This window comes from Ornithodoros turicata, chromosome 1 (genome assembly GCF_037126465.1).
Source record: "Ornithodoros turicata isolate Travis chromosome 1, ASM3712646v1, whole genome shotgun sequence".
Lineage (NCBI taxonomy): Eukaryota > Metazoa > Arthropoda > Arachnida > Ixodida > Argasidae > Ornithodoros > Ornithodoros turicata.
Window position 1 is genome coordinate 199735423 of NC_088201.1, and position 24977 is coordinate 199760399.

Genomic DNA, 24977 nt, shown 5'->3' on the forward strand with positions numbered 1-24977 from the left:
CCCACTACCCTCGCGCTGGTAATTATCAATGCGCCCGGTGGACTCCTGAATCACATCCATCAAAGTATTTGCGATAGCTCCGTCGCTGTGGACTTCGCGAGCAAGCGCCATGAAATGAGGTATGTGTGCGGTTACATCCCCTGACGTGAGCATGCAATGTGGCAGGTGAAATGTCTGGAGAAGATGGTGAATTCTCTTCCAATGGCTCATCATCCCCGATATCATGAGGATCAAAAAAGCAGAACACGCATCTAGGCACTAAAAAAAAGAAGAAACACTAAGAAATCGTGCACCACAGAGCGTGGATGAAAAATACTTACTTTTGAAGCGAGCTCCGCACACTCCCGAAGCAATGCGAAGACTGCTGCCTCTTTACACATCCTCCCCACTTATATAGCGGCGACCTTGCTGCATGCCCCAACATGCACGGGTGCGAGGAGTCGTCATAGCCTAAAAATAACTTGCTCTGCATGTTCAAGGTCGCAGCTTGCCCTTGGCTTCACGTAATGCTCTGTCCGCCTGCACCATTGCCGCACCTGAGCGCAAAGTTCGCTCTCATCACATGTCATTCCGATATGCAAGTTGCTTTCATGATCAGGCACACAACCATCCCATTTTGGCTGTGGAATTTCAATAATATTACTTAAAGGAAACAAATTGCAGTGAAATGCTGATTCATCTCAGACAGGAATTTCTACCCTCAGTGTTAAACCCTCAGATACCAGCATTTCTGCTCAAATAGCAAAATAGCTATGACTTTAAAAATTAAACACATGCTAAACAAACTACCATCAACTGCTATCAGATAATTATTGCATAATGCTAAATACTCAATTGCATTGCCCCTGCGTGAAGAAAGCACAGGCTTAGGGCACAGGGAAAAGGCTTAAGACCTCAGGAAGAAGCGCAGAGTCACCACACAACGCTACGCGGCTAGCACGAGATAACAACAAGATACTAGCGGCGGGTAAAATCATAACACTGCTAAACAAGCCCCAACATGCCATGATGACGTCACAAACCAGGAAAAAAGCACACACACACACGCGCGCACACAGCAGCCCAGGAATGCACAAGGAGAGGTGCTTTATTGGAATTTCTACTCCTGGCTCAGACACCAACATTTCTGCTCAAATACCCATAACTGCAAGATTAAGCACTGCTTAGTTCATCGAGCACCCAACAAAATCTAACAAACAAAAAACAAACAAACCCACTTTCCGTAATAGAACACTATTCAGCTTTACCAGTGATTTTCTTCTGCTTTAGCAGTGAAAGAAGAAAAGAGCCATGAAAAATTACACGTACTTTTGCTTGAATAGCTATAAGAGATAAAAAAAACCCGAAGCACATGCTGTGACAAAGGCACTCATATCTGCTATCAGATAATTATTGCATAATGCTACATACACAGTCGCGTTGTCCCTGTGTAAAGAAAGCACAGGACAAGGGTACACAAATCGAATTGGGAAAATCACTTCTACTCGCGTAGCATAATACGATATACGCTGATTTTTTTACGGGCGAAAATTGGAATAAGAAGCCAGTGCTATGCAAGTGCAACAACTCTTATAGATATATCAGATAAAATATCATTCCATCGTCATTGATTGCAAACTTCACGCAAGAATAAGCAACTGCTGCGCGCCGTATTTTTCTTATAAGAAACACCAAATAGACTCAATCTCGCCATGTTAAACACCAACAGCAATTTTGTATTTATTTTTGTCGTTTCCAGCAGCTCATTACTTTGTGCGAGTCATCAAAAATTAAAAATTTCTGATCTGCTGCTGTTAAAGTGATAAAACAGCGCCCTCGAAACGCGCCAACACGTGAGCCGCATCGGGCCCGTTCACGCAGTTAGGACACGCTTGACGCAATGACGCGCGCTCCGTTATCGTTTCCCGTGCGGGCACACTGTTTTATCACTTTAACAGCTGCAGATCAGAAATTTTTAATTTTTGATGACTCGCACAAAGTAATGAGCTGCTGGAAACGACAAAAATAAATACAAAGTTGCTCTTGGTGTTTAACACGGCGAGATTGAGTCTATTTGGTGTTTCTTATAAGAAAAATACGGCGCGCAGCAGTTGCTTATTCTTGCGTGAAGTTTGCAATCAATGACGATGGAATGATATTTTATCTTATTTGAATCATTAGTGACTCCCCTATTTAGTGAATGGTAGTGTGGTTATGAACATATGAAAACTGGTTTGTTTAAAAATTATAAGAGCTACAGGGTGCAGTGAATGCTGTTCTCCTTTGACACTATTTCTTGTGAAATATTTATATACAAGCAAACAAAAGTACAAAGAAATAAATCCCATTCTGTATTATAATTGCTGCACGCTGTTCTTGGATGTATACGCAACATGCATTCCTGAGATGCTGTGTTTCTTTTTTGCTTTGGGACGGTCGACTGGCGATATCGTATTACATCCGGCGGGAAGACCTATTGTTTCGCATTGGCATGTGCGTGTTCCCCGTTTTGATGATGGTTGGATAATTATTGACGTGAGGAATAATATGAATTTATGTGGCTGTGAATAGACCTTGTGTTTTTGCTCGTTGTGAGGCACTAAAAATGTGTCAGTGTGCGTGCGCGTTTGTGCAGCTGGGACCCCACTTGACAAGTAAGTTCAATGTGTTTGGCTTCAGTGATATTGCCGATATTGCCGTATATTATGCCGACTGTGATTTTTTGTTCGAAAAATTAGTTTTATCGCATTTTCAATAGAGTAGACTGAGCTACACATGATATATGCTTTCTCCAAGCACCGTGCTTTATATTCTTATCGAATCGCTCACGCCTGTATAACAAATTCAGAAAGCAGATGTGAATAGGTGTGTTCCTCAGGTTGTGTGTTTGCCACGCAAGCTTAATTTTTGCGAATATTGTATTATTCTGTTTAATAATTTTCTGATGGTAGAAAATGTGTTTTGTCATGCTTGACACTGCTATTCGAGCAGAAGTGCATGTAATTTCTTATTTTTCACAATCGCTCGTTGTGTCTGTGTTGTGTGTGTGTGTGTGTGTGTGTGCAACTGTGACCCCACTTAACCAGTAAGTACATTGTGTATGCCTTTTCGTGTGACTCGAGTGATAACTTTATGTGGTATTGCATGAAATGTTGGTTTAAAAATAAGAGTTGTTGCACTTGCATAGCAGTGGCTTCTTATTGCAATTTTCGCCCGTAAAAAAATCAGCGTATATCGTATTATGCTACGCGAGTAGAAGTGATTTTCCCAATTCGATTTGTGTACCCTTGTCCTATGCTTTCTTTACACAGGGACAACGCGACTGTGTATGTTGCATTAATTATATGTTGCATTATGCAATAATTATCTGATAGCAGAAATGAGTGCCTTTGTAACAGCATGTGCTTCGGTTTTTTTTTAATCTTATAGCTATTCAAGCAAAAGTACGTGTAATTTTCCATGGCTCTTTTCTTCTTTCACTGCTAAAGCAGTAGAAAATCACTTGGTAAAGCTGAATGGTGTTCTATTACGGAAAGTGGGTTTGTTTGTTTTTTGTTTGTTAGATTTTGTTGGGTGCTCGATGAACTAAGCAGTGCTTAATCTTGCAGTTATGGGTATTTGAGGAGAAATGTTGGTGTCTGAGCCAGGAGTAGAAATTCCAATAAAGCACCTCTCCTTGTGCATTCCTGAGCTGCTGTGTGCGCGCGTGCGTGTGTGTGCTTTTTTCCTGGTTTGTGACGTCATCATGGCATGTTGGGGCTTGTTTAGCAGTGTTATGATTTTACCCGCCGCTAGTATCTTGTTGTTATCTCGTGCTAGCCGCGTAGCGTTGTGTGGTGACTCTGCGCTTATTCCTGAGGCCTTAAGCCTTTTCCCTCATCGCTTAAGTGAATTTGTGTACCCTTGTCCTGTGCTTTCTTCACGCAGGGGCAATGCAATTGAGTATTTAGCATTATGCAATAATTATCTGATAGCAGTTGATGGTAGTTTGTTTAGCATGTGTTTAATTTTTGAAGTCATAGCTATTTTGCTATTTGAGCAGAAATGCTGGTATCTGAGGGTTTAACACTGAGGGTAGAAATTCCTGTCTGAGATGAATCAGCATTTCACTGCAATTTGTTTCTTTTAAGTAATATTATTGAAATTCCACAGTCAAAATGGGATGGTTGTGTGCCTGATCATGAAAGCAACTTGCATATCGGAATGACATGTGATGAGAGCGAACTTTGCGCTCAGGTGCGGCAATGGTGTAGGCGGACAGAGCATTACGTGAAGCCAAGGGCAAGCTGCGACCTTGAACATGCAGAGCAAGTTATTTTTAGGCTATGACGACTCCTCGCACCCGTGCATGTTGGGGCATGCAGCGAGGTCGCCGCTATATAAGTGGGGAGGATGTGTAAAGAGGCAGCAGTCTTCGCAATGCTTCGGGAGTGTGCGGAGCTCGCTTCAAAAGTAAGTATTTTTCATCCACGCTCTGTGGTGCACGATTTCTTAGTGTTTCTTCTTTTTTTTTAGTGCCTAGATGCGTGTTCTGCTTTTTTGATCCTCATGATATCGGGGATGATGAGCCATTGGAAGAGAATTCACCATCTTCTCCAGACATTTCACCTGCCACATTGCATGCTCACGTCAGGGGATGTAACCGCACACATACCTCATTTCATGGCGCTTGCTCGCGAAGTCCACAGCGACGGAGCTATCGCAAATACTTTGATGGATGTGATTCAGGAGTCCACCGGGCGCATTGATAATTACCAGCGCGAGGGTAGTGGGTTTGTATCCACTGACGTCCAAAAAGTTCAAATGTGTATTTCCTCTGTGAAAACTAAAAAATTCGGGTGCAATGGGGTACTTCCCACTAATTTGGCTAGTCGTAGGAATGTCCTAACAAATGTCCCTTTACCAGAGCGTAAGGAGGGCGAGTGCTTTAAATACAATACGCTCGCCCTCTTGCACCCACAGGAAAGGAACCGATGGAAAAAATATGAAAATTATGCAACAGAGTACTGGTGGCCTAGTCACTTCCCTGTTTCATTCGCTGATCTGGACGAGTTCGAAGAGAAAAATAGGATATCTGTGTACGTGTACGCGTACGTCGATCAGGGAGTGCACGTGTCGCGACCCCCAAAACTGGAAAGCGAAAAGAAAATTCACTTATTGGAGGTTGATGAGCATTTTTTCGGAATTAAGTCCCTCGAGCGTTTGTTGACGAGAAAGAACACGCGTTTCGTATGCGAACGTTGCACTCGCTCTTTTAATGAGGAAAAGAGCATGGCGAAACATCGACGCCTTTGCGCGGACGTGAACGAAATCCTATTATAATTTTGTGAACCCGGAGAAAACTTTGTAGAATTTACTAAAATACAGTACATGCAACAGTACAACTACGTTGTCGCGCTGGACGCGGAGAGCGTACTTGCGCCCAGTAGTGATGGCATGCAGCGTCACATCACCTCTAGCTTTTGTGCCGTGCTCGTGCGTACCCACGACTCAAGGGTGTTGCGCATCAGGACGCACTATGGGGAAGATGCGGCAAAGCAGTGTGTGAAGGCGCTCATGGAAATGCGAGATCAGATGATCGCCCTGAACGCTTGCTCCGCCGCAATGGTGCTGAATGATGAGGAATGCGCTGAGCACAGAGCTGCTACCCACTGTACGTACTGTAAACAAGAGTTTACCGAAGGTCTACCCCGTGTCCGGCATCATGATCATTCGAAGCATTGTAGTGCGGGCGAGACAAATTATATCGCGACATTGTGTAACCCCTGTAACGTCGCGTGCACGACGAGGGAGAAATTGCCGATCATGGTACACAATTTGTCCTACGATTTGGCTGGGCTGCTGTGGGAATTTCACATTCTCGGGTGGAAGCGACCTCCCTTCATTGTAGCCAGCTCCATGGAAAAAATTCGTTCGTTTGAAATTGGCACCTTCCTCTTCAGAGATACCATGCAGTACCTGAATTCGTCGCTGGGGGAGCCTGTGGAAACTGTCAAATGCATGGGGGGCGCAGAGGCGTTCCAATGCCTTAAGCAGGCATTTGGAAATGACTACGAAATTTTGCTTCGTAAAGGTGTATTCCCGTACAGCTATATTAGTTCTTTCGCAGTGTACGATGAATTGACCTTGCCAGAAAAATCCGCCTTTCGAAACAATCTAACTGCGGAAGATATAAGTGACGAAGACTACCAGTACGCTCTGCATGTATTTGAACATTTTGGGTGCTCGAGTTTACGGGATTATAATGCGTTGTACCTGAAAACGGATGCCCTATTACATGCTGACGTGATGCAGCACTTGCGACGTCTGTGCTACAGCGCACGTGGATTGGAATTGCTTCATTGTGTTTTTCTAGCATCCTATTCGTGGCAATGCGCTCCAAATTACACGCAGGCAAAATTGGAGTTAATCGTCGACGAGGACATGTACAGAACCATCGAATCGGGCGTTAGAGATGGGCTCTGTCAGGCGAGCAGGCGTCATTTACGTGCCAATAACCCTCTGTGTAGTGGCTATGATCCCGATAAAGAGGAGGTGTACATATCATACATAGATTGCAACAATCTTTACGGATTCAGTATGATAAAGCACCTCCCAGTTGGTGATTTCGAATGGGGCTAGTTCCATCTCAAATCGAACAATCCGGTACACTTGATGTCTCGAATGAACGGGAAAAAAATATATGTTGAAGCCATCGGTGAGTTAGGAGAAATAAACGCTTTCCGAATTCTCTGCGCTGCGCGGTTCGGGAAATAGGAGAGGAGGAAAAAACTGCCTCTCATAAGGCGACGTCGTCGCGAGCGGGTTTGAGCGTTCGTTACAAGGCCACTTCTTCTCGCATTATAGTAATTTCTTGATCTGGCTTTAGACCACTTAGGGCACAATAGGATCCTTCGTTGGCAGTGTTGTACCGGTTTTTGTTTGTCTGCAAAAAATATGAAAGTTGACTCAAAGTGCCGAAAAACACCATATTCACTGCAGCTTTGCGGACGATGTACAAAACGGATAAGACTGAGCTTTATGCCGTTTAATTTGTCATTCATAGGGCTATCGAATGATGTATAATTTGTTGCTCTACTCTGTAAGGAACGTAAGCGATACCTCTTTTAGTAGCACCATACCACCGAAAAATGACGAATTTCGGAAGCCTTTATCTAAAAAAAACCCACCAAGAACTTACCTCGAAAATTTTATATGTTGTAGATAGTTCCTTAGACTATACACAGAATCAAAATCAAAATTCGGACTTGATCGGTAGGCGCACTGTGAATTTTTTGCCAGCCCTATACGCGGAGCGCATTCAAGCGGAGGCACCGTGTCCCGCGTGTCGCAAAATCGAATTTTCCAAAGGAACTTTCAACCTCTGTCTTCGTATAAAAAGTAATTGCTGTCATTTGAAACCATTCTGAGGTTTCAAGGTTTCCTTTTCAAGGTTCTGAGCGTTTGCGTTCATAACAATGGTGTAATCGCTGAATCTAGATTGCGGAGCAACCAGATGTGCTCGCATTTTTTGCGGGATGTCACACATGTATTGCAAGTGCTGGGAGCAAGGGAAGAACATAATGATTTTACATCTTTGTAAGAGGCATATCTGTTCAGGGCTATTCTAAACAAGCATATTTACTGTACGCATTATGGCAGGAGGGACGCAGTGACTTCCAGTATTCTTTGAAACATTTCCTTTCCTACGGCCTCATGACCTCGGAGGGGGGAAATTGCACTGAGGAAAATGTTGTAGTGTCATACGCACACACTCAAGGCTAATTCATGGTGCGTTTTGTGAACCTTGCCGAAACAGCCCGACCGGCGCCGCTGTCCAATATGTCATTCGGTTCGACATGCTGCGACCATTGGAAGGTCCTGATCGCATTTACTCCCTGAAGACACCTTGCGCAAAGTTTCGCCTACACACAGAAGACGCTTCACTCACTTCTCGACTACAGAAGTGCATGGAGTGCCCTTATACAAAGTGTGCGACGATATCTGCATTACTGTAGTGTGTCGTCCTGGTATCACACCTACCTCAATGACCTCTTCGTTGTACAGTGCTGATCGTGTGGATTTCGCTGACTACCGCCTCATACACAAGAAAAAGTGCTATAGACAAAGGATTTTCGCTTTGCTTCGGAGATCGGCGTAGCTGCCATAAAGACTGTGGTTCCAGCAGATCAAGCCGAAGGCGTAACAGAAGTGGGTCAACTATGCAGAAGCTGCTTCAAGTACTTCACAGCAAAGGTGGCTGAATCACAACACGCAGCAATGTTGCCCACATTTGAAAGAAAATCTAACAAGAACCTGCCATCAAAAGTAACATAAAGGAATGTGGCTTCCACAACGGCATAAAGCAGTTCGTGACACGAGCACTCTCATCCACCCAGAATGCTCTGCATAACTTACGTTACCTTCTTACCTTCGTCACCTTGTCTTCTTCGCTGTCAAGTTCTTGTTATTCTGTGTACTGTAAATATGCTTCGATATGATAACCGTGGACAAATATACCTCTTATAAAGACGCAAAAGTATTCTAAGGCATTCTGTTCTTGATGGGCTCCCAGCACTTGCAATGCATGTGTGTCATCCCGCAAAAAATGTGAGCACATATGTTTGCTCCACAATCTACATTCAGCAATTACAACACTATTATGAACGCAAGCGCTCAGAACGGTTTCAAATGATAGCAGTTACTTTTTATGTGAAGACAGAAGTTGAAAGTCCCTTTGGAAAATTCGATTTTGCAACACGCGGGACACGGTGCCAAGGCTTGAATGCGCTCTGCGTATAGGCCTGGCAAAAAATTCACAGTGCGCCTACCGATAAAGTCCGACTTTTGATTTTTCTTCTGTGCATAGTCTAAGGAACTACCTACAACATATAAAATTTTAGAGGCAAGTTTTTGGTGGGGTTTTTTAGATAAAGGCTTCCGAAATTCGTCATTTTTCAGTGATATGGTGTTACTGAAAGAGGTATCGCTTACGTTCCTGACAGAGTAGAGCAACAAATTATACATCATTCGATAGCCACATGAATGACAAATTAAACGGCATAAAGCTCAATCTTATCCGTTTTGTACATCGTCCGAAAAGTTGCAGTGAATATGGTGCTTTTCGGCACTTTGAGTCAACTTTGATATTTTTTTGTAGGCAAACAAAAACGGAGACAGCACTTCCAACGCACGATCCTATTGTGCCTAAGTTGCCTAAAGCCAGATCAAGAAATTTCTATAATGCGACAAGAAATAGCCTTGTAGCAAACGCTCAAACCCGCGCGCGACGACATCGTCTTATGAGAGGCAGTTTTTTCCTCCTCTCCTACTTCCCGAACCGCGCAGCGCAGAGAATTCGGAGACCGTTTATTTCTCCTAACTCACCGATGGCTTCAACATATATTTTTTCCCCGTTCATTCGAGACATCAAGTGTACCGGATTGTTCGATTTGAAATGGAACTAGCCATGGGTCGAGGATTTTAGCTCCGTGGATTTTATGCGTCACCCCACTGATTCAGACGTTGGCTACGTGTATGTATGTGAGTTTGAGTATCCAAAATCTATCCACGCACTGACACGGTACTTTCCCCTGGCTCCTGAGAAGATGGTCGTCCCGAAGGATTGGCTCTCGCCATTCCAGCAAGGGCTTCTCGAAGAATTAATGTATCAGCCAGCTAACAGCAAAAAGCTGCTGCTCACGTGCAAGGACAAGGTCGAGTACGTCGTTCATTATGCGCTGCTCGCACTCTATTGTAGATTGGGTATGAGAGTGACGAAAATTCACAGAATTCTAAAATTTCGCCAGGCACCATTCCTGCGTCCCTACATCGAGGACAATGTTGCCAGACGCGTTGCCTCGAGCACGACGTTCGAAAAAAATTTCTATGAACTCTCAAATAATGCGGTATTCGGAAGAAAGCTTTTAAATAAATTTAACATGCGGGACATTCGAGTAGCCTTCGATGAGGAGACGGCGAGTCGCCTCGGGAGTCGGGCGGAATGCGTGAGGATGGAAATTTTGTCCCCGGATTGTGTCATGTACGAAATGTGCAAAAGAAAAGTGCGATGCGATTTCCCACTCCAGATTGGGTTTACGATTTTGGAACTGAGTAAATTAACCATGTACTCATTCTACTACGAAACCTTGCTGAGTAAGCTCACTTGTCCAGTGATTGCCTGTTACTTTGACACGGATTCTCTGATCCTCGGCCTATTCTGCAAGGACTACGAAGATCAGTTACGAGCGATCGCCGACGACCACTTAGATTTGTCTGCCTTCGACCGGGATCATCCACTGTACGGTGAAAAGAATCATGGGAGACTTGGGGCTTTCAAAAGCGAAACTAGTAGTTTACCTACCGAAGAAGTAATATGCTTGAAAGCTAAAATGTATTCCGTCAAATTAGCTGGAGGAAAGCAAATTGCAAGAGCTAAAGGGGTCAAAAAGAATATTGTACGCAAGCACCTCCTCCATGAGACATACTACAATACCTTGTTCAATCACACGACCGTATCGAATGAACAAGTATCAATCGTTAAAAAGAAACAGTGCATGTACACCATCAGAAACGTCAAAAGAAGTCTGATGGCCTACGACGACAAGAGATACGTCTGCAATGACATCGAATCCTACCCTTACGGAAAGTTTAAATGGATGATGCAAATAGCGAAGCTCATAATGTTCTTTTTTCGCTCCAGAAGATGTGCAGGAAGAGAACTGATACTTCTGTGACATGCTGTTCTCGCGTGCGGTCTGGGACTGCGCCGTGGATGGAGAAGGACGAACGCTTGGGTGATCCACAAGGTACTTATGTGAAAAACGCCATGGATGCGGGGTGGAAATGTCCAGTGTGCTGGAAGTGCCCCAGAGAGAACTACAATCTCTGAGAATGCCATGATGTGTCTAATAAATGTTGAAAACTATTTCCCGTGTTTTTCTATGTCCTTACTGTTCCCAAGCGTTGTCCTGGCTTAACTAGAAAGCGTCCCAAGCCAATATGCAATATGGGGGGGGCTTGTGAGCTGGCCCAGAAATGAATGGAATTGACCCACGAGCGGCTGTCTATGTTGTGGTTGAAATTATGAAGCAATATGCAGTTGAAAGCGTGTGACCGAGTAACTAGAGAGTGGAAATGACAAATGAGTCTATCGAGCATGTATGAGAGGCAACCAATAGGTCAATCACTAGCCAATCACTAGGTTTTAGAAATGAATCGAAGTGACCACCCCCCGGACCTATAGACAGGTGATCGATTTGGAAGCTGATGACTTAGAATTGAATAGAATAGATCATTTTGATGTCTACGAGCGAGTGAGCAGATGTTGTGGCAATGAAAGGGTAGCCAATCACTTAGAAATTAGATGGATCACCATGAAGGGGTGGAGCCTGGATCGGTCAATCAGCGTCAAAGAATGGAGCTGTGACCAACCAACCACAGGACTTAGAAGTGGCTTGACCTAGATTAGAATTGGGTGGTGGATTAGAAATTCCTAGAACTGGATTAGAAAAAAGAGCAATTTGGAAGCCTATGAACTGACTTAGAATTGAATAGAATAGATAATTTTGGTGTTTATGAGCGAGTGAGAAAATGTGGCAATGAAGGGCAGCCAATGACATAGGAATTAGATGGATCACCATGAAGGGGTGAAGCCTGGATTAGACCTGGCTTGACGTGGATTAGAAATGGCTGGTGGATTAGAAATTCCTACAACTGGATTAGAAAAAAGTGGTTGTTGTGGGGCTCGAATGTATACTACTGACGTTCACGTCAAAATGACGAATGGATAAGCCGCAATGACAAGATATCATCTGCCAATGAAGATGACGTATGGATTTTTTTAAAATATGTCTCGCTAGGAGCCGTATTTGTTGCATTAATAGCATTGTGGAGCGTATAATACAAGAGATGGAGCTCAAAATCACATAACAGTGCTATTATAACCGTCCCAGCACTGTTCTACCTTCTGTTGCGCACGCATCTGAAATCTGATCTACACTGCTCCTGTCGCAGCTGCTACAACTTCCTGCAGTGACTTCGTAACCGCTTTGTAAAGTTTTGTTTGTCGAGAGTTGTGTATAATTTGTGTGTTTGGTCACGTTGACTGGCCGATTCTGTTCCTGTTACAATGCATGGCGATATTACCGAAAGCTTCGGCCGCAGAATAGAGGGCCATGCACGGGCCGGCATTTCCGGGCCCAACCCGGGCGCATCGAAGAATGGCACGGCCCGGGCTGAGACTGTCATGTTCTCATTCGGCCCGGCCCAATGGCCCAGTGAATAGAGTCCTGCCCGGGCCGATGACTCAGCGCGTAGTCCCGGCCTACTATTTCCAACCGTGACGTACGTGTTTCTATAGCGCTTATCAAATAAATTTAAACGTAACTATATAACAAGAGAAGACACAGCCACAAATATACCAGAACTGTCAGTTTAACATCAGAACAGTACGAGACCAAATCAAATCCTGCTTGCTCGCGCTAAGCACGGATGTCGCTTTCTATCGCTCAAGCTGTAAACTAGGCTTAGTTCTGAAATAATCCTGCACCGTTATCGCGTTCCCTCGGTCCACCCTTGGGCCTGCGGGTTCTCCAGCCGGCCTATGAAGGGCAGGCGAGACACTCCGCGAGCTACGGCAAGGCAGGTAAGAGACTTATTAAGATCTAGAAGTCGATCGCCTGTTGGGCATCATCCCCCTGTAAGTCCAACTTGTACAAATCCACCTGCTGCAAGTTCGCTCGACGCAACTTGTGCTGATTGTCAGATGGCAGAGGCAAGTGGCCCTGCCCTAACATGGTCGTTTGAACACAATCACACATTCTTTCGTTTCCTTTTTTTACGTGGTTAGCTTGGTGCGGTGGGTAACGAACTTTTTGTTCCTCGTTAATATGACTCGCTTTTCATGTGAGCAGTTACAGGTGAGTGGCATGGCCTGCAGTACATTATGCTGACTGAGGATATTTATCTTCCTGAGTACTGTAGCGACACGCAGCAGAAGACGAAGTTGATGCGCCACCAGCAGCACATCGCAAGGCGCGAGCTTTGAAATTCTTCGACGGTTTTGGCCGCCATGAGACTAATCAGTCTGGCTCTGACGGCCACCCAATAAACAGCATTCTCCGCTACCGTTTTGGGATTACTTCACCTACGTTTCCCACACTGGTGACCCGAACCACGAACTGCCGCCGTCAGCATCAACATGCTTGGTGACGCAGGGGCCAGCACCGCATCTGGCCAGCACCCTACCACGATGAGCTACGTCGCTGTCCGTTTGCCTCCCTTCTGGCACAAGAACCCCAGCATATGGTTCATCCAAGCTGAGACGCAATTTCAGCTCTCCGGCATTTCCTCAGAGCTCACCAAGTACCGGCACATTGTTGCAGCGCTACCGCCAGAAATTGCTATTGAGGTTGCTGACGTGCTCCAAGCCCCGCCGCACGAGAATCCGTTCACCAACCTGAAGACTGCCATCCTAGATCGTACCTCTCTCACTGAGCGTAAGCGGCTCCAGCAATTGCTCAACGCAGAGGAGCTCGGTGACCGCCGACCGTCCCAGCTGCTACGGTCCATGGAGTCTTTGCTCGGCGATCGTGCCCCGACATTCGACGCCCATTTGCTGCGGGAGCTGTTTTTGCAACGCCTTCCCCCGCAAGCCCAGATGATTCTGGCCGCAGCGTCAAGTCTCCCCATTCACGATCTTGCTCAGCAAGCCGACAAAATCATGGAAGTGGTCGGCCGAGGCGTCGCGTCACTCTCCCAGCCCTCATCCGACCCCTTGGAATCCCGCTGCGATGCTGACCGTTCTCGCCACGACCCCGTGCACGCGCGCCTTGATTCCTTGTCAGCCGACATTTCCCACCTCCGCGAGTGCATCGACGCTCTTTCTGCTGATCGTACAACCCGCCGCCAACATTCCCCGCACCGCCGCCGCTTCCGAGGACGGACCTCTCGCACCCGCCGCCGCTCGTCTTCTCCGCGCTCCGAAGATTCCTCAGTTCCTTGGTGTTGGTACCACCATCGTTTCGGAGCTCGTGCGGAGAAGTGCACTCGGCCTTGCGGCTGGTCGGGAAACCCGGCAGGGGAGCACTGACGGCGACCAGCAGTCTCCCGGCGTCTCCCATCAGTCGCCTGTTCTACGTTACTGACCGTGTGACCAAGATGCGTTCCTTGGTCGATACCGGTGCCGAGGTCAGTGTGCTGCCTGCTTCCCCATCTGATAGGCGCCGCCCGGCCCTGTTTCATCTCACCGCAGTCAACAGCACCACCATTCCAGTCTTCCGACAGCAGATCCTCCGCCTCAATCTCGGACTGCGCCGAAGCTTCTCTTGGCTGTTCTTAGTTGCCGGCGTCGGTCAAGCGATCCTGGGTGCAGATTTCTTGCAACACTTCGGTCTCACGGTCAACGTTCTACACAAGAGACTTCTCGACTCGACAACAAACCTTTCAGTCTTTGTCAAGAGCGCCCCGTCGTCTCCCGTCGTGGCCTCCACTTCTACCTTTCCTGGCATGACGTCGCCTTATGCCTCCATCCTGAGGGAGTTCCCTTCCCTTACTCAGCCGCCGAATTGGTCAAGGCCTGTCGCTCATGATGTGGTCCATCATATCTCCACTACTGGACCACCCGTATTCGCACGACCACGACGGCTAGCGCCCGAGAAACTCAAAATCGCACGCACCGAGTTTGAGCACATGCTCGCCATCGGTGTCGCACGGCCCTCTTCGAGTGATTGGTCATCTCCATTGCACATGGTGCCAAAGAAAACCGGAGATTGGCGCCCATGTGGCGATTATCGGGCACTTAACATCGCCACAGTTCCCGACCGCTACCCTCTACCACGGTTGCAGGATTTTACGGTCAATCTGCACGGCGCCACACTGTTCAGCAAAATCGACTTAATGAAGGCCTATCATCAAATTCCCGTCGCACCCGAAGACGTCAAAAAGACAGCGATTACCACCCCATTCGGCCTTTTTGAATTCCAAAGGATGCCTTTCGGATTACGCAACGCGGCGCAGACGTTTCAGCGATTTATCGATTCCGTCACAAGAGGCCTTCCTTTCGTCTTTGCTTACATTGACGACATTCTTGTCGCAAGCTCGACCCCCGAGGAGCACGCAGACCATCTCCGCCAACTCTTCACTCGCCTGGACGCCCATGGCATTGTCGTAAACATTCAGAAGTGCGAGTTTGGCGTTGAGTCAACTGAATTCCTCGGCCACCTGGTCTCTCGCACCGGAATCGCCCCTCTAGCCAACAAGGTCGCCGCCATTAACAGTTATCCCCAGCCCCAATCCATCCGGCAGCTGCGCAGGTTTCTCGGCCTGGTGAATTTCTACCGGCGATTCATTCCGCATTGTGCCACCATCCTCCGTCCCCTGGAATCGCTCCTCAGCCAGCGGGAGTCCCGCGCCAACCCTCTTCCTTGGAACGCAGAGGCTCAGGATGCATTTTCCCAAATCAAGACCGCCCTTTCTGCGCAGACGCTCCTTTCCCATCCCAAACATGGCGCTCCAACTACGCTTATGGTAGACGCGTCTGTCGAAGCGGTTGGGGCAGCTCTGCAACAGGAGCTCAGCGGTGTCTGGAACCCAATCTCCTTCTTCAGCAAGGCTCTCAAGCCCACTGAGCAGAAATACAGTACATTCGGACGGGAGCTGTTAGCCGCCTATCTTGCAGTCCGGCACTTTCGACACTTCCTGGAAGGCCGCAACTTCACTATCCTGACGGATCACAAACCGCTCATCTACGCTTTCCGGTCGGCCAGTAGCCGTTATTCTCCCCGCGAGATTCGGCATTTATCTTTCCTAGCAGAGTTCTGCACAGATATACAATACGTGCCCGGTCGCAAGAACTGCCCCGCAGATGCCCTCAGCCGCATCGCTCCCCTGTCTGCTCCGTCAACATCCATTTCTCCCGAAGCTCTAGCTGTCGCGCAGAATGCAGACGAAGAACTTCCTCTGCTCCGCACCAACCATTCAACCTCTCTCCAGTTTGAAGATTTTCCCCTGCCAGGCACGGGTTTAAGCCTCTGCTGCGACACTTCTACCGGCCGTTTCAGACCGTTCGTCCCATCAGAGCTCCGCCGCGCAGTTTTTGCCGCCCTTCACGACCTCTCTCATCCTGGCGCCAGAGCGTCTCAGAAGCTCATAGCGGAACGTTATGTCTGGCCTTCAATGAACGCAGACATCCGTTTATGGGTCCGAGCCCGCCTTCCATGCCAGCGATGCAAAATACAGCGGCATACCATCACCCCGCTCAGCAAGTTTGCCCTGCCAGACGCCCGTTTCGACTCTCTTCATATTGACATTGTCGGCCCCCTGCCTCCATCCGACAGTTTCCGGTACCTGCTAACCATCGTCGATCGGTATACCCGATGGCCTGAGGCAACACCTATCAGGGACACCACAGCTGAGACCATTGCCTCCACCTTCCTTTCCACCTGGATTTCCCGTTTTGGAGTGCCGTCTCGTATATCTACTGACAGGGGCCCGCAGTTCGAAAGCAGGCTATTCACGGCTTTCACTAACCTGCTTGGCGCATCTCGCATCAGAACAACATCATATCATCCTGCATCGAATAGCCTGGTCGAAAGGCTCCACCGTCATCTGAAAGCCGCCTTGATGGCCCATGATCACCGCTCTCACTGGACAGCCATTTTGCCACTGGTGCTTCTGGGCATCCGTGCCGCCTACAAACCGGACCTCAGCTGCAGCTCCGCTCAGCTCGTCTACGGCTGCCCCTTGCGCCTTCCCGCTGAGTTCCTCACACCACAAGAACGAGAACTCCAGCCTCCCGTGCTGCTCGATCGCTTGCGGCATGCCTTCGATAGCCTCCGCCCAGTTCCCACGCGTGCAAACTCTTCAGCTCAGCCCTACATTCCGCAGGAGTTATCCACCGCCACCCACGTTCTCCTCCGTTCCGACGCCATCAAGAAATCTCTTTTCCCCCCCTACTCCGGCCCTTATCCCGTACTTCAGAGATCGGACAAGACCTTCCGTATAGCCATCAACGGCAGGCAGGATACGGTCAGCGTCGATAGGCTGAAACCAGCTTTTTTGGAGAATCCTAACCTTATCGCCTCGTCGCTCCCCGGCCCATCGCCTGTCTACGCTGCTTCCACCAGCTCCACCAAGCGCGTCACCTGGGCAGACCGCTCTTCGTCGTTTCCAGCAGGGGGGCCCTGTAGCGACACGCAGCAGAAGACGAAGTTGATGCGCCACCAGCAGCACATCGCAAGGCGCGAGCTTTGAAATTCTTCGACGGTTTTGGCCGCTATGAGACTAATCAGTCTGGCTCTGACGGCCACGCAATAAACAGCATTCTCCGCTACCGTTTTGGGATTACTTCACCTACGTTTCCCACAGTACGCAGTATCCAGTTTTAGTACAATTATCAAATTAGTACAATGGTTAGCCTCCTTGTCTATTGTCTCTTCAGACGCTATGTCCGTCTCGGATTATTATGACGATCCCGGCCGCCAAGGACACACCAGATAAATCCTGTCGTGGGAACGTCGATATCTAATTCGCCAGGCTGGGTAAACACGGGTCAGCACCTTGCAAACAAAGCATTTCATCCCTTATTCCCCAACACATTTAACGACGATGAACAATGTCCATCTGGGGTCAGCTCGTATTGGGAGCAGCACACTTTTCTTTCATGGTGTTTGCCTGCTACAACATGTATAGTGGAACGTTTTTTCAGCACCCTGCGGAGGGTAAAAACCTGGCTCGGTTCCACAATGACTGAGGACCGGCTAAACGCGTTTTGTATGACTAACGGTTCATCGCGAAAAAGTGAGTGGCGACAACACATTTGGGGAAAAAGTTAAAAGGTGTCAACTCTTTTGCGCGAGAAAAGCTAAGGCGCCGACAGTTTCTGTTTAAAGCGTGTGGGACTTAGGGAGTGAGGGTAGAGAATTATCGTCTATACTGATACTGAAGTTCATATCTGCTGAAAATAAACTACCACTTGATATTGTCAATTTGTGACAACTGGGCACTGCTGTTTCACCGTGTCTTCTCGTTTTTGCAAAATCATCAGAAATGAGATCATCGCTGACGGAAAGGGAAGAAGGAGTGGTGACGGTAAACGTAGTATGAAACAAAAAACCAGGAGCGAGCCTTGGCACGGACAAGGGACTGCGTTGCCGAGAAACGACAAAACATAAAAATGCCGAAGCATAGGGTTACTGAGCCAAAACAATATAGTTGCGGGCGCATTCGACACCCAGAACTAGAGGAATATCCCCTGCCTTGAGCACCAGCCCGAACACCTCAGCTCCCGCCCTGCACTCGCGGCACCCATACCCCCCTCCTCCCCCCCCTGGAGAAAATCCTAGCGGCGCCCATGCGTCAGAGGAAAAATACACGAAGAAAACCTACAAAGCATGTGTAAGAGTGCACACAAGAATCAAGCCAGACACCGAAGAAAGGAGCAGATACGTCGTACTTATACTGACGCAGTGCACCTAAACAAGCTATGTACGCAAAGAAGCTGTACCTGTACAGCTTCTTGCAGTCGCCCCGCACATTGGTGAGATTGCTTCGTTGGATTGGGGATATACAAAGAAGGAACACAAGGATGTCTTCTGCTTTGGTTTTAAGCGATGTGGAGCACTCACCACTTTGCTTGTCCTCCATGTCGATCGTTCCACAACTGATCAGGCTGTATTCCCTTGTACCTGGCAGAAAGAAGAAATCACTCAAGGCATGCTCATCCCTGACGAACACGAGCATATGCTAGTTCCATCTAAAATCGAACAATCCGATACACTTGATGTCTCGAATGAACGGGAAAAAATATATGTTGAAGCCATCGGTGAGTTAGGAGAAATAAACGCTTTCGGAATTATCTGCGCTGCGCTGTTGGTGGGTGGTGGTGGTGATGATGGCGAAAGGGCTCACCGTTGTCGGCTTCACTGAGGTGGACAACGCACGACTGACGCCGTGGGGGAGCAGCGCGGTTCGGGAAATAAGGGGCAAAAACGTCGCGCGCTGGTTTCAGCGCTTCCTACAAGGCTAGTTATTGTCGCATTGTAGTAATATTTTGATCTGACTTTACACCACCTAGGGCACAATAGGCTCCTGAATTGGCAGTGCTCTGTCGGCAGAGCCTATTGTGCCTTAGGTGGTCCAAAGCCAAACCAAGAAATTACTACAATTCCACAAGAAATAGCCTTGTAGGAAGGCTCAAACCTGCGCGCGACGACATCGTCCTCTAAGAAGCAGTTTTTTCCTCCTCTCGTGTTTCCCGAACCGCACAGCGCAGATAATTCGAAAGCGTTTATTTCTCTTAACCCACCGATGGCTTCAACATATATATTTTTTCCCCTTCATTCGACTCATCAAGTGTACTAGATTTTTCGATTTCAGATGGAACTACTGATACACACACACACACACCGTCCCAAAATCGTGGCCCGACCCCCAGAGACTTTGATTTTTTTTTTTTCACTACTTTGTATCATGGAATTATGAATGTCAGAAAAATATTCCAGCGAATTCCACGCGGCTTTCACGCGAGGCGGCGTCAAAGTCTGCGGGAGGGCCAAAAAGTAGGGTGCGTTGAATGGCTTTTCCGCAGGGAACGGCCCAAGCTATTTATTTGTCACTTCAAGACTGATCAGGAAGCACTGCCCCTTAGTTCTAAGTGAAAAAAATCCGATGACAACGTGTATTTAAGGCGCGCCACAGGTTGTAACTGTTGCGTTTTTGTCGCATGTTTGGCATTCTTCCCCGTTCACTGGAAGCACGCACAAGTATGAAATTTGATGTCCTGATAGATGTGGACATGATTAATGTGTAGAAAAAATTTCATTCCTTCAGTTAAAGGAGACGGCCGCAAAATATGGCGGGCAATATGCAAATTTTCGAAAATTGCCAATATCCGAAGGAATAAAAGGTGAAGTTGCCATCCGGATACAGACATGCCGTCAACGCTGAAATGAAGCTCAGCCTGTCCACTTCAAAATATAAAAAAATCTCGAGGGTACTTTTTATTTTTTGTAACAATTTTTCAAATCTCTGTCCCAGATGCAAGCAGGTGCACGCTCCGCGCGCCCACCCTCTTCAGCTTCAAACGCTACCGGCTCTTGTTTTTTTTTTTGTCCGAGACGCGCAGGTTTTGAGATTGTCTGAGCGTGTGGGTAGACATTCTTAACGCGACTCGGAAATTGTCTTCCTGTAATAAAGCCGGGAAGGGGTAATTCGACTAGGCGCTTTGCTGGTGAACTCTCCGGCGGATGTCTCTGTGGATGTTTCGGTACAATGCAGGGAGTAATAAAAATTATCATGGCTACATCAGTCTACACTCAGTCGATTACTGACTGCCAGGTTTCCGCTTGACGCCGCCACAGGAGGCCTATGGCTATAGGTTACACACTGCGGTAGGGTCATTATATGTGAAAGGAAACAAGCTTCGCTGCATGTCAGTCGCCACTGTCTTCGTCCATGGAGTCAATCTCACTAACTCGGCTGACATAAACGACATTGACTTCAACTGGTCGAAATTTCTATGTGCATGTGCCCCGTCCGGCGCACCGGCGGCCCCGTGCCCCGTCCGGCGGCCACAGTGCCCCGTCCGGCGCACTGTGTTGTGACAGTGGCCATGGAGCATCCATCTACGTCAGTGAATGTGAGTGACAGTCCAATTTGTTCATTTGGTCCCAATGAATGCAGAGATTAGTGCAGTTCCCCTCCAACAAAGTTCACTGAACTAAGTGAAGGGCATCAGTACCTTATTTCTGCCCGAGGAAAGCGCGCCTCTTCCTCAATCACTGCCGTTTGCAAGAACCACCATGCGCTCTTCGTGCGAAGGCACACCTTAAAGATGGCATCCAAGTGTTGCGTCGACCCCCTTGGACAGCACAGGAACAGAGTGCGCGGAACTAAAATAATATCGTCAACGCTAGCAAAGAACACAGCAAGGCTTGCGCTAGTTCCCGGGGATAGATTGTGCCCCAAATGTTACATGCGCTGTGCATGAAGCACCAGTCTGAAACTTCTAGTGAGACGGAGTCACTGTCCAGCCCAGGTCGTGAACTGGCGATCGCAGATCAGGACACACTGCAGTCGTTCAACGAGTCACTGGAACTTCTTGGTGAAACTCCGTTGAGACGGAAAAGAGCTCTACCCCACAGACAGAAGTATGCACAGGAGAAGCTAAGTAGGATAGAGTGCAAAGCCAGCAAAGCCCTCGAAACTTCGTTGGGCATACCGATGGCATCCACTTCAGTCCTATAACCGCGGAAGATTATGAATCCCTGCTTGAGGAGCTGAGGAAGAAATATTCGGCTGAACAGAGCCAATCAAGAAAGGTCATGATCCTAACGTTGGCCCCATGGTCATGGTCGATGCAACAAACAATGCATTTTTTGGAACTTCGGAACGTCTTGTTCGCCGAGCACGAGAAATTAAAAACACGATGGGCGTCATGAACGAGCCATCTTCAGCGAGAGGAAGGGCTCCGTTGTCTCTTGTGACAAAGGAATCAATTGAGAAGTTTTACCAAGGTGACTTCATATCCTACTGCATGCCAGGACAAAAGGATGTTCTCAAGGGTCATCAGAAGAGGCTCATGCTTACGGGCTTGAAGGAAGCCTTTGTCATATGGAAGTCAAGCAGCCCAACTCTAGAAGCTGGATTTTCTACATTTGCATCCTTGAGGTCTCCCTGGTGCGTGCTTGCTGGAGACCCAGGAACGCATTCAGTCTGTGTGTGCTCTTATAATCAAAACGTGAATATGATGCTTCATGCTGCGGGAATCCAGGAAAACTACAGAGACTTTTTGCAGCTAATGGTCTGTGCCATCGACAAGGAAGAGTGCATGCTTGGACGATGCACCCAGTGCACGGGGTTGAAATCTCTACGGGCCAAACTCACAGATAAGCTCGGCCATGCTGACGAGTTTCAGGACACCATCACATTTCAGCAGTGGGTACCTGGCGATTTTTTTTTTGTCAGCACTGTTTGGACATATGGATACATCTCCATGAACTTACTCATTGTGGATTTATGTCGTGTGTGTCGATGATGGACAGAATGTTTTCACAACATGTAAGTGCTCATTTAGGCTTCCATTATTGGTGTTTACTGTGTCTTGCTAGCGATTTTCAACCGTTTGGTGAATATTCGCTCTGATCAAAAACATCACAAATAACTTTTACGTTTGTATCTGCCACTTGCAATATTTTCATATCTACTGTATGTTTATATATGTAAGAATAAATGTTCAAGCATGAACGGTATTTTCTGTAATTCATTTTTACAGTGAAAACATGCTTTCTGATGCAACAGAATAGTCACTGCACATCCAAAAAGTGCATCGGCAATGAGACTTTCAATGTGACTTTAATGGGAAAATCCTTGCTGCTGTACATTTGGCCAATGGGAAGCTAGGCCGGCCTCCAATGGGTGCGACTGAGTTCGGTTCCACTTCATTCACATTGACATTTACAATGATTTCTCATTGGAACCCACTAAATTCCTGTTTTCAATATGGTATTTGTCCAAAATTGTCGATGCGGAATGAGAAATTTTGGTCACTTTCAATGAGAATTGTGAATGTGATATCCACTTAAACCGAATGACATTTCTGGTCTATTTTGAATTGGACTATTTCCAGCAGGGATCATAGATTTTCCCTTTTGCTTCTATATGATATTGATGATATTAACTGATCCTTCATCAATAAATTGCTTAACAATGGCGAAAAAGGTACAGTACCATACCATTTGCCGCACGCGAGTCGTTTACACGTCTTTGTACAGATTGCGTGGCCTTGTATGGAACTTCAAGGCCTTGTATGTAACGAGTAGTAGACCATATGTTTTTAGAACAAATAATTTGCGAGGAAACCTACACACACTGACTTGACAGAACAATAAAACAAAATTTAATGTGTCGTTTCGATGCCTCTTTGGGCATCATCATCAGCATAAAACAAGAAATGGAACACTATCGGATTTAGGTTTATAGCTTAGTCATGACCTTCTAGCAATCAGGTAGCGGCCCGTTGAGAGTGTTACATGTGTTATCATCATGGTAAATATGCCAAGATTCCAAAAATATTCGTACCCCCCTCATCTATGTTAAAGTCGAAAGAATATATCTCAAAGGCCCTGTGCCGCACATGGAAAAATATGGCGTTAAATATAGGCTGGAATGTGAACAACGCAGTGCTTTCTACGTAGGAGAAACTGGACGAAAGGAAGCCGAGAGATTAAAAGAGCATCGGCAACAGGTAGTCTAAACCACCGGCAGTGAACCACCGACAGAACTTGTCGAGCACGTGCTAAAAATACATCGTTCTTGCGACTTTCGCAATTCAAAGGCCGCGGCATACGAACATAGATTGTAGTGGGAGGGGGGAGGAGAAAACTTTTTTTTTAAATCTTGGCAGCCCAAGCAGCAAAATGTACTGAAAGTCGAGTGCAATAGGGGTGGCCGGGTGTGTGGAAGTCCTTGAACAGACTCGTAAAACTAAAGATCATTGATAAGACACATACCGTCCACCCCTATTGCCCTCGACTTTCAGTACATTGTGCTGCTTGGGAGGATCACTGTGACGAAAGCGCACGTAGCAGTCACAAAGGGCCGCTGCCTGATTGCTACAAGGTCATGACTAAGCTAAGTACAACTCGAATAACGTACCGTTTCTGGTTTTATACTAATGATGGTGCCTCATGAGCAGAGGTCGGCATTTCGACCCGAAATAACTCAGGATCACGATCATCTGATAAGGCGAGCGTGAGGCTGAAGCCGACCCACACTCAGGCTCAGGCTGATATGGCGCGTGATCGCTGTGCACCATGAGCGCGATACTGAATCGCACTCATCCTCGCGCCACTGTTTATCGCAATCAGAACGTCGAACGAATGAGTTGATTCCGCATGCAGCGATCATCATGAGAGTGATTGCATTAGTGCGATCACGATATCAAGCAAAGGCCGTTCGTGTGATATCTAGGCTTTATCGCACTCACGCGATCACCATGTAGTTGCGCTGTTGGCACATGGCACCTGGCACACAGCAAAGGGAGGGAGGGTGTGAATTTCCTCTTGTGATTATGCTTTCGGGCCAAAAATAGGTAAATCAAAGATCGCAATGGCAATAAAAAGCTGTTCGAGCCTGGGTGTGGGTCCTTTGGGCACTGGTTGTGCAGGCAACAGGTGTTGCGCCACTGCTGCAGCGAAGAATCATGTCTGATCGCGTTGACGAGCTCTACACCATGGGTGACTTCGCTGTCTCCGATTGGCTGCGGGACGACTTCAAATATATCGGCAGCTCTAGTGACGGCGAGAAAACATTTATGATGTGTCTTCACTGTAACACGCGAAACACTGGAAAGAGAAGAGCAGTGGGGAATTTCAGGGCTGTGGATCTTTCCACAGCCCTCGATCCACGGTGTCCTTGATACCACGTTCCTGGTGCCTGAAGTTCGGCAGACGTCTGAACTTGATGAGTATCTTGCGGAGGAATATGGCGAGCAAGATGTCTATACCTTTTGGAAACACGACACATATCATAAGCTGGGTCGTCTAGCGGAGGTCTGCCTTGGCATACCGGCCACTGCGGGTGGCGTCGAGAGCCTTTTTTCGGTGGCAGGTGTAATGCAAAGGGCGCCACAATCGTCACTTCTCCTGACTACAGAGGAAAAAGTCATCCTCGTGGCAGAAAGCGTGAAGGTGTCAAAAGCGCATAAAGCCCTTAGAAATTCGACGACGCAGCTGAATAAATAATTGGTATTAGAAGCACACTGTAGGCTGCCGATCATGACAGATTTCCTAACTGCAGTGGCCATTGGCTCTCTCGTCACCAGTATGTGTACATGCCGAATCAAAGTGCGACAAGCAGAAAAGGACACACACCACCACATGCCGGCGTTGCAATATTCTAGCACCGTGACAACAGACATTTGGTCAACTGGCAACAGGTTCACAACGACACTGTGATCGGCGAAGACGAGATACGAAAAATCAGAGACGATGGAGCATGATAGCAACAGCTAAAAAAGC

At 47.3% G+C, this 24977-nt stretch overlaps 1 protein-coding gene across 3 annotated transcripts in view; it reads right to left on the reverse strand.

Annotated features, from left to right (window-relative positions):
• The window catches only part of LOC135378940 (caspase-7-like), a 314482-nt gene that overhangs the window by 271651 nt on the left and 17854 nt on the right, over window positions 1-24977 (reverse strand). For all 3 annotated transcript variants that reach the window (XM_064612122.1, XM_064612123.1, XM_064612125.1), the window contains exon 2: window positions 18585-18644. In XM_064612122.1, the coding sequence (XP_064468192.1) occupies window positions 18585-18603 (19 nt within the window). In that variant the 5' untranslated portion in view covers window positions 18604-18644. The remainder of the gene's footprint in view (window positions 1-18584; window positions 18645-24977) is intronic.